General features: G+C 43.2%; 1 protein-coding gene across 1 annotated transcript in view; it reads right to left on the bottom strand.

Annotated features, from left to right (window-relative positions):
* The window catches only part of LOC128454626 (dipeptidyl aminopeptidase-like protein 6), a 61,504-nt gene that overhangs the window by 14,693 nt on the left and 32,499 nt on the right, over positions 1 to 14,312 (bottom strand). Inside the window, exons 2-3 of the mRNA XM_053438069.1 lie at positions 4,441 to 4,555; positions 2,598 to 2,696 (exon numbers count right to left, since the gene is read on the bottom strand). Coding sequence (XP_053294044.1) covers positions 2,598 to 2,696; positions 4,441 to 4,555 — 214 coding nt within the window. The remainder of the gene's footprint in view (positions 1 to 2,597; positions 2,697 to 4,440; positions 4,556 to 14,312) is intronic.

The following is a 14,312-nucleotide window of genomic DNA, read 5'->3' as shown; positions in this document are numbered from 1 at the left end:
TGAAGGTCGACTCCTTTGTCTTTGGACCCGAGGGGAAAGCGCGTGAGAGGTGAGTCCAAAGACTGCCGAGGCGAGCGGTGATCAGAGAGCAGCAGGGATCAATTACACAGCGCCGGGAAACGAAGCCCACGAAATATTGATGAGCACCAGTGAAGTGTGAAGTCGTCCCACCGGGCGCCTTATCAGAAGGTCATTAGCACCAAATGGGAGTTGATTGCATTAACTTAACTGACGAGGTGCAATGTCACATGATTGATTGCCGGGGTTTCGTCAGACGGTTTCATCATGGCCGTCACTGACGGGCGCAGACTCACAGGAAGTTTCACTAATCGTTCATTAACAAGCAGGTGATGTAACTAACCAGGGGAGCAGTCGGTCCCGTGAACAAAAAGGACGGATGTGAGGTCGGCATGTGTCTGTCAGCGCAGGCAGGAGATGAGTTTTCAAAATGTGGAGGGCATATTGTATTATATGAATTATATCGTATTCCAGCTCTATTCAAATTGTATAATACTTCAGTATGCTTTGCACTCAATCATAACGCTCGTCTGACATTGTGATGTTCAGGACCTTGGCTCATGAATACTTACGATGACCTTCTCACGGATTAACCCTGGATCAGTATAAATTCAAGACAGCAGGTGTGAAAGTGCATTTTGTATTTGAATGAGTCTCTGTGTTGAACCAACAGTAAGTATCTTCTTCTACTTTTATAAATATATATCAGATCTTTTTATAATGCATTGATTATCATAATAACTACACACTCACATATCTATGGATGTCTTGGCACTTTTCTCCTCCGAGATATAAGTGATACCACATCATATTTTAGTTTTACAGCATGAAAGAAACTATAAAATCAGTTGCTATAAATGTGAAGAAATAACTTTAATCAACCTAATTTAACTAATAATCTTGACACCTAATCTTGTTCCTGTGGAGGGGACTGAATTATTCAAATCAATTAATATTTGTCACATTGTCTCAATCCTTCCTCGTTGTTTGACTATATTCAATTTTTTCCCTACTACGTTTCCAGGTTGTTAATGTTGTAAATAAGAAAAACAAATTGGTCCTAAAACATACTGAGCAGTGAATTTCATTTTTAACCTTGGAAACATAAAAACTAATTCTTTAGTCAAGGTTTTCTTACATTTCCAGAAGGAGCCATAAAAAGTACTTGGTAAATCATGACTGCTGTGAAAAGGTCAAACCTGGACGTTAAGAGTTTTATACGCCATTTTCCACACTGTTGGTTTATTGACTTGAGAGAAATATGGACACAAACGCTTCACTGCTCAGCTCTGGACCCTGTGACGACCAGATACAATGATTCAGCTGATTTAAAGCAACCTTAGTATTTCAAAAGCAAACAGAACACCTCCCCTAAATATAATACATCATAAACATTGACTATTTAATGTGTATTGCTCGTAGTTGTACTAGTAACAATTCAAAGTAAAATCTCATTATTCAACTAATGAAAGAGTTCCTCATGCAGAAGCTGAAAAAAAAGATTTTGAAGTAGTTCTCCTGTGGAACACCAGAGGGCGCTGACTGAGCTGAAAGGAGCTTCCTCACTAAGGTCCATGTCGAAGCTAGAGGCCACATTAATTCATTTCTCTGCACATCTGTTAAACTTAGACCATCTTACTCTGTACACCAAGAGACACAGCAGGACGAATATACTCAACAAACCTAATGAGCAGGATTTTCTAAAGTTTATTAAAATAGCTACAACTCAACAATGTGTTTCTACATCACGCTGCATAGCAACTGTGTTTTTAATCCCTATAGAGTTGTGATGCTTCTTTTTCAGCTGTTAGGTTTTCTATGAGGAGAGATGGAGATTAGAGGTTACATTCAATCATCAGTCCGGGCGTAGCATCATCATTAGCTGTAGAAAAAGGAAGGTGCAATAACCAGCCGCATGCGTCAACTGCCAACATGTTGTTTTCATCAAATCTAACACAAGCCTCTGCTGACTGGGGCCAAAGAGCCACATTATTAACAAGTCGTCCGGATGTTGCTTTGCATACTTCAGATGTTGATTTTTTTGTTTTTGCACACATGGTTCCATGTAATCCCTGTTGGACTGTGCACCACCTTTAACTGGGTTTCAGCTAAACATCCATACAGCTCCTTCCTCTGCCGTGACGAGTCAGAGTTTTATCTGAAAGTTTTCTCCCAGATCTCAACTCAATTTTCACACAATCACCCTGACCTGCTATTTTTCTTCATTTTCCGAGAGTGGACATTTCAAGCTGGAATCAATTGGCTTCACTTGAGATCCTGAGTCAGTTGCTGAGAGAGGGTTGAGTGTTGCCATGATGTGTTTAGAGGCACAGACGTTATCATCCAGCTACACTTTCATTCTTCTCCGCTCATCCCAACCGGTCAAGGCTGATGGCCGCCATCACCGTCCACGCTCTTGACAACAGCATTAACATTTTAATGAAATCTCACTTTTCTGTCTGTGCCCTGTTCACGGCAGGGGTTGTGTTTCCTTCGTTTCACCTCATGAATCAACACAATATGGAAGTGACACACACTGTACATTTTGAGTTTCTGACAACAGCAAACTGCTCACTCACCGCTGAGCCACTTGGCGTCGGGGTCATGGATGTGAAGGTCCGGACCAAAGACATCCTCGATCGTCACTTTCTTTTTAAGGGCAAGGCTGTCATCTTCACCTGTCGAGTGCACACACACACACACAAACACAAACACACACACACACACACACACACACAAAACCCTGGTTATGATTGACCAGAGACTCACATCTGTCTATTTGCAGAAAACTTTGAGAAGCTGTCCTTCAGTCTTCAAGAAGAAAAGTTCTGAGAAAAAGAAAGTGAAGAAAATCATTTGACCTTTCTGTTGACCTTTCGTCAGTAAGTTGCTCAGGAGGCTGGAGCCTAATACCTCAGAGTGCCCCCCCATAGGTAGAGGAATTTGGAGCAGGGCACTAACAAGAAAGAGACCTCTGGCGCTGCTCTATTGATCTGAGAGCAGCCGATCACAACTACCTCCCTATAGTTTTTCAGCAGCAGGCGGCCCCTTCCATCACCAAAAAGACAAGATGAGATCTGAAGCTGACAGCTGAACCGCGGGTGGAGTAGACAACAGGGGAACACAAATGAGTTAGTGTGTGTGTGCGTGTGCGTGTGAGTGTGTGTGTGTGTGCACGTGAGGATTGAGATGACGCAGCGAGTGTGTGATCTACCGCAGCAGTGCTCGGTAAACAACCGTTACACACAAGTTGTCACGGCGGCTGACAGCCCGGGTCTTACTCTACAAAACAGTGCATTGACAGGTTTTTTTCTGGCGGCTTCACACTGTGACTGAGTGGAGGGATCTGAGCAGGTAAATACCATGTCAGACATCGAGAAGTGTTTATCGACATGAAAAATCGCAGAAATTTACTTGTCAGCCACGAAGCAGCAGAGTGTGGGGGGGAGAGAAAAGGATAATTTCCCACCTGAGGCAAATGGTATCTCTGATGCTGTTCCAACCTGACACATGGCTGCAGCTATCAGTGCATAATCACATAAACAAGTCTGAAAACTAAAAGGAGAGGACTCCAAATCACAGCGGAGACAAAAAACTGGGCTCCGAACATCAGAAATCACCACGAGAAAAACAGAACCAGAGTGCTGAGTAAAAGACGAGATCAAAAACACAGAGCAGGGAGTTCACTCTAGTTCACTCTGTAAAAAAAAGGACTCTCCATGGAGTCCACTTATGAAACCGCATTGGAATACACTTGATCCAGATTTTCAGTCAGCAGCAGTCAGTCTTTACTCACCGCTGCTCAATTACTGCTGGTCACTTTTAAGGTCTTAAGAAAAAACTGCCACAAGCATTACAGCATTACCGACCAAGTAAAGAGACCATTCCAGATAGGCAGGTTTAAAACAGCTAGTGAACTAGTTAAATATGATGCTGAACATTAATTACTTTTACCGAACGGGTAATAAATGTTTTAACCCGTCTGTTGGTTTGTTTGTCAGGAGGATTACACAAAAGCTACAACATGGATCCCTATAAAACTTGGAGAAGGAATAAAGCACGGACCCGAAAAAGAACTTGGCATGAATCTGGACAAGTGTTTCTTTAACGTTGCGAGACGGATCTTAATAAAAAACATCAGGCATGTTCGGGGGAATGTTTGCAGTTTAAGGTCGAGCTGATTTGTGGTTTTATAAAAGGTTTGTTTGGCCTCGGTGTCATTCAAGTCACAAGCCTGCATCTGATGCCTATGTACCGCCTTGAATTACTCAATGTACCTTTCACCAGAGTCCAGACCTGGTAAGTACACTCGACTGCTCGCATGCGTGTGTCTGTTTGTGTGTGTGTGTGTGTGTGTGTGTGTGTGTGTGTGTGTGTGTGTGTGTGTGTGTGTGTGTGTGTGTGTGTGTGTGCTGTACATACGAGGCGTCAGCAGGATGACGGAGGTGACGATCAGGGAACAGATGATGAGGATGACGAGCAGGGCGATGGCGATCCCCTTCCAGTTCCTCTGAGGCGGCGCGCTGCCCACAAGGTCCTGAGGAGCAAACACATTACATACATTACCCCTGATGCACACACATATACACACAGACACACAAACACACACAGGCCAAAGGTTTCATGTCTGAGGCAGTAACAGATTCAATAATTTCTTCTCCTGCAGACTTGATCTTAAAATGGATGCACAGCCTTTTTCACAATTCCTCTCATTACACCTCAGTATATGTATTATGTGCTATAGCAGTCGGAGGCAGAGATTGGCCGCAGGACAGCTCGTTCTCTGTCGGGCAGATGTCGACATCTCAGCCTCTTGTGTGTGAGCGGCGCTGCGTCCTCTGGCTGCGCCCCGCTGCTCGAGTACGAAGAGTCCCCGCAGCTCCGTCTGATAGCCGGAGTGGAGGGACGGCTTCAATGCAGATACAACAGGCAGAATAATGAGGTCTTCACACACACAGCCCAGCAGATGGTAGATGGTTAATCTGCACTATTCGGAAACACACACTGCAACAAAACAAAAAACCCACGGGACCCAGGAGACAGGCGTATGGGAGGCAGCAATCAGGTGCTCCTCCTGGGAAACACCACTTGTGTGTCTTTTTATCTAAAAGCCCTTTTCAGATGTTTTGTTGTGCAAGAGTAAACTAGGAAACGTAGATGGAGGTTGAAACACCTTGAGGACAGATCAGCTCTGTTCAGAAATGCCTTCACTTGGCATGTGAGTGGCACCAGAGACACGGATATTGGTCGAGTAGTTTTTGTCTAAAACTGCTAACAAGGAAAATAAACAAAGAAACAAACGCAGATGAAAACGATCGCTCCTATCGGGAAGTAACGACTCCACCTCACGCTACCGGTTCTAAGTGTTTAGCCACTATTGTTGATAATTTTATTCCTTTTTTTATCAATACTTTATATAACTAATCCTAGAAAATATATATATATATCTCTACCCCCTATGTACCACTGTGTCCCCCTTATGTACCACTGTGTACTACTGTGTACTACTGTGTACTACTGTGTACTACTGTGTACCACTGTGTACCACTGGACAGGAATCGCTGCACTATGGGAAAACTCTGGATGAGGCTTGATGGGGTTGAGGGCAAATTTCAGTGTTTACGTGTCCGATGTCATTCCTATCTAATTAATCAACTCAAGCTGTGTGTGTACAGCACTGACGAACACACACAAACACACACACACACACACACACACGCACACACACAGCTGCATCCACATTCATCTCTCTGGTCACAGTCAGTGAGGAGAGTGAGCAACTCCAACCACCCGTATCAGTCCAGCTGTTGATATCCTTGTTACCAATTAGACCTGGACTACACAGTAGGCAGCAGCTCAGTGAACCATCCACAAGTTAATGAGGGCGTGTGTGTGTGTGTGTGTGTGTGTGTGTGTGTGTGTGTGTGTGTGTGTGTCCATGTGAGAGCCAAATGGACGACTCAAATCTTCCTCACGGATGAAGCCTTTTTACACGAGCATAAGACTTTGAATGCCCACGTCATGAGTCACTTTCCATCTAAATGTTCTGAGGGAGCCTGTGTGTGCATATTTCTGTTACCTGTGCACTTAGTGTCTGTGCAGCTTGTCTCACAACAAAGCAGATCAATACTGCAGGCAGTGAGTACACACAGAAAAACAACAGGCACATCGATAAGCTGATGTATTGCTGCAGAGGTAAGGATTCTCACGAAAAAGGTGTACAGACCCGTGTTCTGGATTCATAAGATATTCATCACTGGCTGTTATCAGACTCTAGTAGGAAAGACATGATGGAGATGCCTGTGCTATCAGCGATACCTTCAGACCTCTGACCGAGGCAGAAATAAAATAATCAGATGCTGTGACAGGGATGCAGATAACAGCCTGGTTCTTTTTTCCTTTGTATATCTGGGCTGGAAAAGGTGAACCATTTAGTGCTGGATAAATGCTTCCCTGTCCAGCATCCGGCTCAGTGCAGCCTGTATCTGGCTTAAGAGATACAGATCTATAAATGTGATCCGTGCAACATAACAGAGGGAAAGTGTCTCTCCGCACTTTGATGCCAGCCTGGGAGGCAAGACAGTAAATATTTAGTTCTAGTCTTTTATTTTCTTCTCCACCCGTGACAAATCCAGGATTGTAACAGGAAGCTCCGGATGCAGAAGGGAAAAGTTATTTCCGACAGCCTCCTTTTTTAAAATCTCGTGGGTTAATTCAGGATGAGGAAATATTGTTGTGTTGTGTTGACAACACAACACGCTTCCCCTGCTGCATTTGGCATTTCTGTAAACAGACACCCAATTATTCAATCAGAGGTCAGGGAGCGTTTTCCACAATTCAAATCAATAGACGGTCAAATACTGTCGGACGTTTGACTTTTCTTGCTGCAAAGTCCTCAACCGAACAGCATCAGTTTGAAATGGATACGACTATTCACCTTCACCGCCAACATGTCCGGATACAAAACACCGACTTGAGAAAGACGTGATCGATGTTCCTCGTGCTTCCTGTGACAAACCAAGCTGCGGTGAACAGACCTGAAGAACTTCTGAGCATGAGAGCGCAGTTCAAACCAAAAGCTACTGCAGCTTAAAGACATTCAACCCATTTAAGAGTGTTATTGAGCTGTATCACTGTTCTTTGATAGAATATGTTAATGGTGGTTTTTATATCACATTTATTTGCAATTACATAAAAACAAATCATTATTTATTGGTTAAACTTGGCTCATAACGCCATCCAATGTTTCCAACCGTCTTGCTTACATAGGGTTGATCATTTGGGACGTCTCTACGTCATAACGTTTTTATAAATTTGAAAAGCTGAACACCCTCTAATCAAAGGCGGACGGCCTCCTGCCACCAGCGCTCATTTTCAAATCTATGCTGAAATTAAACCACCGCATCGTCCACCATTAAGATACATCCGACCATCCTCTCCTACCCCTCACTGTACCAGTACCAGTGGGTGAAACGGCTCCAGATCACCACTCTCCTCAGACACAGCTTAGCTCCACCTGTCACAGCGCTGGCTGCCTATGCCAGTGGTTCTTCCACCTTTTTTCCCCCATCTGTCAAAGACTAAAGTCTTAACACATTAAATCAAATCAGGGAGCTTTCTTTATTCACACATTTTTTAGATTTTGGCCACAGCAGAATATAAAACACTCATTTTAGGTTTTAGGGATGAACGTGCAGTAAGATGGAAACTCCACTGGTTATATCTTCTTCTTATATAATTAATAAAAAAGGTTTATGTTGAGGCTTACTAACTAATTCAGGGTCTTGGTTAAGATAAAATAATTCATTCAAAACTGCTCTCTCATGCAATCCAGTGTTATTAAAGGGACTTTGTTCTGTTTGATTTATCCCTGTGTGAAATGTGAAACGCCTCAACCGTTGTGTGTGAGAATAATCAGGACCTGCTTATTTTCCGGCAAATGAAAACCCAGAAGAGACATATATGCACATAACCTAACTCCTGGTTGGGTTTCCTTGAGGTTTAGAGTGTTTCTGTGCAGCTGTTGACCCTCCTGAGGAGCTCTCGACGCGGCAAAGAAGCGTGGGAGGAAATCTTGACCTCAAGCCGCGTTTTCAAGCAGGTTGAGAGACTTTGCCGGGTGTCGTGTAATAAGCTGCCCTCTGCCTGTCTGTGTGTGGAGAGCAGGCCTGCATGCCACACGCGAGAAAGCTGCATCCATAAATGAGAATTGCTGCCATTTTCCCCCTCGCCACATCCAAACCAACTCAAAGGTCGAAAATCCCATGAGGGGAAGTCCAACGTGTTTCTTTCCAATCCATTCGATTCAATTTTCATTCTGTTTCCCGTCAAAGGGGTTTTAGGAAATGAAGCATCTTTTAAGATCAAGCTTCCTGTACACACAATTCTCCCCCCCCCTCCAACTGCCTGTCTCTAATCTGCTCTTCCTCCCACTTTCCCTTTGTCTCTCCGCTCGCTGCTGAAGTGTGAAATGGATCTTTGCTGATCTCTGAGCACCTGGTTTCCAAGGGAACCACGAGTGCTGTTTGAGTTAGATTTGCAGTGGAAACGTTTCAGTACAGTAGAGCAGCAGGGACGGTCATCACTGCCTCCTGCCACGTGGGAGTCCAGGGATATTAACTCAGGGCGGCAAAAAACAAGACACACGAACCGAGAGCAAACTTCATCTGCGCTAATGACACCGGACACTCGACATACGATATTTCACTCAACTGTAATGTAGTCGCCGTCCGAGAGCAGTCAAACTGGAGAGTGAAGCAGCAGCCTGGGACGGGGGGGGGGGGGGTTAAACTTTTCCTCTGGAACGGCATCAATAAATCATGGGCATTCATGAGTGAGATTAAGAATTCATGCCAACTAGCTTGTGGTTCATAGATAACAGGGCTTCCGCCTGTCTCCCTCCATCCAGCCTGTTTGTGTCCACTGGTGAAAATGTGGAGTGTGTGGGCGACTCTCAGCTGAGGTAGAAAACACAACATGTGCTTCAGATGAGATATTCTAACCTGCAGGCAAGTTGGCTGGTGTGGGATGAGCTCTGATGAGGAGACCGAATCTCAAAATCAGAGGGAGAGAGCTGTAGAGCAGTACATTGGAAATAGGATTGTGGAGTGTGTGTCTGTTGTCGTGATGGTGAAACTGAGGAAAGTGACTAAGAAGAGAGGAGACAGAGTGTTGTCACTTTTTCTCACATTGGGTCTGAGTTGAGAATTAACAAATAAAGCTACAGAAAAGATGTTACTCGAAACTCTAAGAATTGAATCATAAAATCCTCCTGCCAAGCTGGAATCTGAATATGAGTGAATCTGCGATACAAAACAGTTAGGCCACATTCCTAATGCAGCTTTAACATGGTTTTAGATAGTTCAGCACAAAGGCACTGAGCTGTGTCCTCTTCCTTACCAGATATTACATGACAGACAGACTTGTGAAAAACTAAAGGAAGATTCAGTGAAAAGATTTGAATGAAGGCCCAACAGCCCCCTTAAAATTCAATTGCACCAAATTTCACGCACTCATTAAAATCAGATCCCTAAATACATGTGCTATTTTCATCAAGATGTAGACATTTAAATAAGTAAAAATATCAAAAAATGTCCCTGTTTCGCAAAAAGGAAAAACGGCCACTGATCCAGATCTACTGCAAAATATAATGGGATCTTTCCTAACCTGTATCACTACCTTCCATCTAGTTTTGAGATAATCCATCATACACAAACACAACATACATGGTGGAAAACAGGAACTGGAAAGTTATGGATTCCTAATGTTGCTGTGAGAAATATGACCCTGAAACCACAGCCAAGCATCAGACACATATAACCTAAACTATTTTAGTTATTTTAGCCATTTCTCTATAGGTATAAATAAAGCTGAAAATGTAGGGGCAACAAATACCATTAAAAGTCAGATACTTATTCTCCTACTGATGGACGTGGTTATTTTAAAATTGTTTCTAGTGGTTGTAATGGTGGTTGTGGAAGCTATGCTACTGGCACCAATTAATATACCCGTGAGGGAAGTGAGAAGAAGACAAGTGCATTGTGTTGTTCATTCATAACGAGTCCAAAAATAATTTTAAATGATTTAGACCTCTGCCTTTTATGCCGTTATCCGATTTCACCTGGGAATAAATTATTCAACATCTCATGAGGTGCTTTCGTCTCTTCCTTGGCTCGGACACTTACATTCTTCCAGTCAGCTTCAGCATTCTCTATAATGACAATCTTACATTAAATTACACCCCGTCACTGTGTCTCATTTAAAAATAGCATAAGTGCAGCACCCGATAACCCGGAGTGGGTGGCACTCCGGGGATCTATGTAGTGTCTCTATCTGTGTATGTGCGTGTGTGTATAACAATGTACAGTGAAACATACAGAGCAAGCAGCAGTGAGAAAGTCATTATTATCAGGATATATATATCGTGGCATGTTCTTAAACTGAAAATATGGTGAGTGGTTGAGAGTAGGCGTTTGAAAGCTTAAAATCCAATTAAAAAAGTTTTTGCATGATTGAAATGAAGTTTTGAAGCCTTGCATAATGTTTTAAAAGGCTGAAGAAAACATTTAAAATCTTTGCAAATTTTATTTGCTATTTTAGTTTATATTTCGTAAACCTGCAGCACATTGTTTTTCCAGTTTTAAAACCTTAAAAGGCGGTGATCTAAGAACTGGTGTACGTACGTTGGAAAATGAGTTCCTAAATCTTTATTTTTTAACTCCTAACAAAAGATATTATGTGGAAGGGTTGTAATGTTAGCCTTTCTCTTGAATTATATCTGTTCAAAATATTATCCCTTAACACACACACACACACACACGCACACACACATTCTTCACATTCTCCATCTGTGTTAAACGAAGAAAACCATGACAAAGTGTATTTGCTGAAGAGTAACTATACAGAGGCTAAGCGGTTTTGCTATAATTGAAAGTGTGTAGATTTCCTCTGTGACCCTTCGTGAAGTTAATTGTTAGAGAGAATCCACCCAACAGACGGGGAGAGAAGCCAAACCCAATAAAAGGGGAATAAATATTGGCACAAAGGCTTCAGAGATTAGAGACGAGAAGATCCAGGAGGAGATCCATGAAAGTGAGAAATGTGAGTTTTTGTGACGGGGAAAAATAATGTGAGCAGATATTCTCTGGGTTTGGCTTTTCATTCATCTTGGTGAAAATTAGACATCGTACTGAGCGTGTGAAGCTGGGATGGAAAATGAGGAGAAGAAGAAACGAGTTGGTGTTAACTCCTGCTGACTATTGACAGGAAAAGGGAAAGAACTGTGGAACAGACCGTTTTCTCGGAGGACATGTATCACCGGCTGCCTTGGGACAAAACTGGCATGAAAACTATCTTTTAATCATCGGAGGAACCGAAGCGCAACAACAACGGGACTGAAGTTGAATCTCTGAAGAATGAATTAGTTTCAAAGTAGCACTCTCTGCTTTCTTTTTGTCTCCATCAAAATGGCCCTGAAAATGAAATCCATTCTGAGAGAAAAGATAAGAGAGCTATTATCCTAACAGAATAATGACATACAGACCAAACAGATCCAGCATGATGAAAGTTCACTGCAAGAAAAAATCCCCCAAAACATTTACACTGAGTTTAATCACAGCTGTAGGTGGACTCATCCCATTTTCTAACTTTACTGCATTAGTCACCTTTGTTTGCCTCCATCTGGATTTCATTTCTAACGACAGCGCTGCAGCCGACCTGCTGCTGGAAACGGGATAAAGTAAAAACAAACTGGATTTCAAACAAGAAGCAGAAAAGCAGCGGGTGCAGCGATGTTGAAGTTCCGATGACAAACAGCAAACTGAGATCAACACAGCACCGTGTGGTGCGTGAAAGCATCGCGATCAGTAAACAGTGCGAGGGCTGCTTGACACGGCGAAGCAGATAAAGACTATGGAGATGCATTTCCTGAGCCTGTAACGACTTCACTAATGAAGACAACCGCGTTCCAAATGGAAAAGAAGATAAGACAGCTGGAATTTTCCACCCACTTATTTACTTTCGGTTGAGATTAAAGCTCGATACTGAAACTGCATGACTGCGGCCGAGCGCATTAAAAGCCTCCAGCAGCAGCAGCAGCAGTGGTGATGCTGCTGGAGTTCAAATCTCAGATGTGCTTCTCAGCCACACAATGTTTTCCGTTGCTATGATATCTTCATTTCTCTCTCTCTCTCTCTCTGCATCAGTAGAGAATGAAAGCACGGGCCTGCGTATGCATCCGAAACTGATATTAGAAGCGAGCGAGGTCATCGCCGAAGCTACAGTGTCGGAGACGGGGTCGCATATATTTCCCTCGCTCCTCATCCGGCAGGAAACTGTGTTGTCTGTGCAAACTGAGCGAAAAGGAAGTCGAGGTCGTTCGAGACTGAAAATCCCTCGGAGCGAAAAATAAAAAATGTAGCTTGTTGTTCATCGACAGAGATGAAACGAAAGGTGCATGTTCATAATGACAAATGTGTGTTGTGTCGCACCGAAGCGCAGATCCCCCCCCCCTGTCTCAAGTCTGACATCCCATTTCCTCCCAAGAGCTCAACAGCCCCCCCCCCCCCCCCCCTTCTTCTTGATCTGAACTCGGTTAAAGATCCGCTGTGCTGCTGTCGGCGCTGCACTCCTGCTTTCATGAATCTATGAACAGGACCCAAATAATAAACACTTAACACTTAAAATATTCAAAGGTTCTGGCTGCTTTCAAGACCTGAGAAAGAGATCTTCACAGGGCCGATGAGAATCAGTAAAAATGCAAAAGAGGTTCTTCAGGTTTTACAGCTAAAACTCTCCAACTTTGATAAATATTAAAAGTTAATCATTTTCCTACCAGTGCATCGATTATGTTCAGCAGACGGCCTTCACCTCGACTACTGGAACCTTTTTTGTCTGCTAACATGTACAGCACAGCCTCTGAAAAGGCTCAAGAGCCAAGTGCTCAACAAACAACAGTTGTTATGGAACTAAATGTCCTTTCGACAGGAGTTTATTTCCTTGGAGCACATTTCAATTCACATGATGATATCAGTGCCATGGAGCCCAGTTACGTATACGCAGGAGTGGACTGGGTTTCTCTGTCGTTACATCACCTGACAGTGTTCGCTGCGGCCTCATACTGAGCACAATGGCAGAAAAGTGCAGAGCAATTAACATCCACTCTACACACGCACAGACGCACACACACACGCACGCACACACACACACACACATTAACCTTTCATCAAAAAGTGATTTTACAGCCTCTTAAAGCTCTATTGCTGGGGTTAGAGGAAGAGCTGACTCTAAATTTACCAAAGGTGAAATAGGTCAGGTTGTTTGTGTCTGTATGTCCCTGTGATGGAATGGGCTGAGCCTGGACTCTTGCATCATATCAGAGGTTAATGGATATACATGATGGATGGATGGATGGATGGATGGATGGATGGATGGATGGATGGATGGAGCTGCTTTTATAAGAAGTGTTTGCAGTTTACAGTGCATGACATAGACTACTTGATAATTAGCAGTACTATTGTTTCTGTGTTAATGTGTTTGTGTTTGGTAGCTTATGTCTATGATCCTTTTTTTATTATTTGAAAGGTAGACCACAATATATTACATTACAATTATTTCCTTGCAGTTGACCTTATGACTGCATTTGTGTACCTCATGCCCCTGACTGTGACCCACCCAGTCCTTTTCACAATTTAAAATATCTTTTATCGGGACAGTACAACTTATTAGAGCCCACGTCTCTGCCAACTTCTGACTTTGGTTCCCAACCAAGAGTCAAGTGGAGTTGTTGATGAAAACAGGACACCGCAGCAGCTGTTACAGCATAGAGGCTTCACCTGTGGGCTGAGGTTACAGTGGGAGCTCATTAAACATTAAGGCGGAGGCGTCGAAGTTGATGCCCTGTTGTTTGTTGTTGTGCACACATTCACATCAGCAGCACTCAACACCATTTCCAGCCAGAAAGATTCAAAAGCCATTAGAAAGCAATTAAATGCTCAAATAGAAAGAAAAAAAACAGTTGAGGCCAGTATTTTGGTTTATTACATTAAATCAACTGTTTATGCCACTGCTCCTACACAGGGTTGTTTATGAGAGATAAGTTCTGGCCAAGAATGAGCAGCTGAGTATGATGTGAATGCCCAGGGAACTGGTTGGAGGCAGAAGGAGGGTGTTCAGCCCTGGGAGACATGGATTTGAAATGTTACCAAGTGGACCAATCACATGTTGAGCTCCGTCTCTGTGACGTGTGGGAGATGTTGGACACGCAGCTAAATAGTACCTGATCATTTCCAATATTG

Source organism: Pleuronectes platessa, chromosome 13, assembly GCF_947347685.1.
Source record: "Pleuronectes platessa chromosome 13, fPlePla1.1, whole genome shotgun sequence".
Classification (NCBI taxonomy): domain Eukaryota; kingdom Metazoa; phylum Chordata; class Actinopteri; order Pleuronectiformes; family Pleuronectidae; genus Pleuronectes; species Pleuronectes platessa.
Note: the sequence above shows the minus strand (reverse complement) of the source record. Positions and strands in the feature narration are given on the sequence as shown.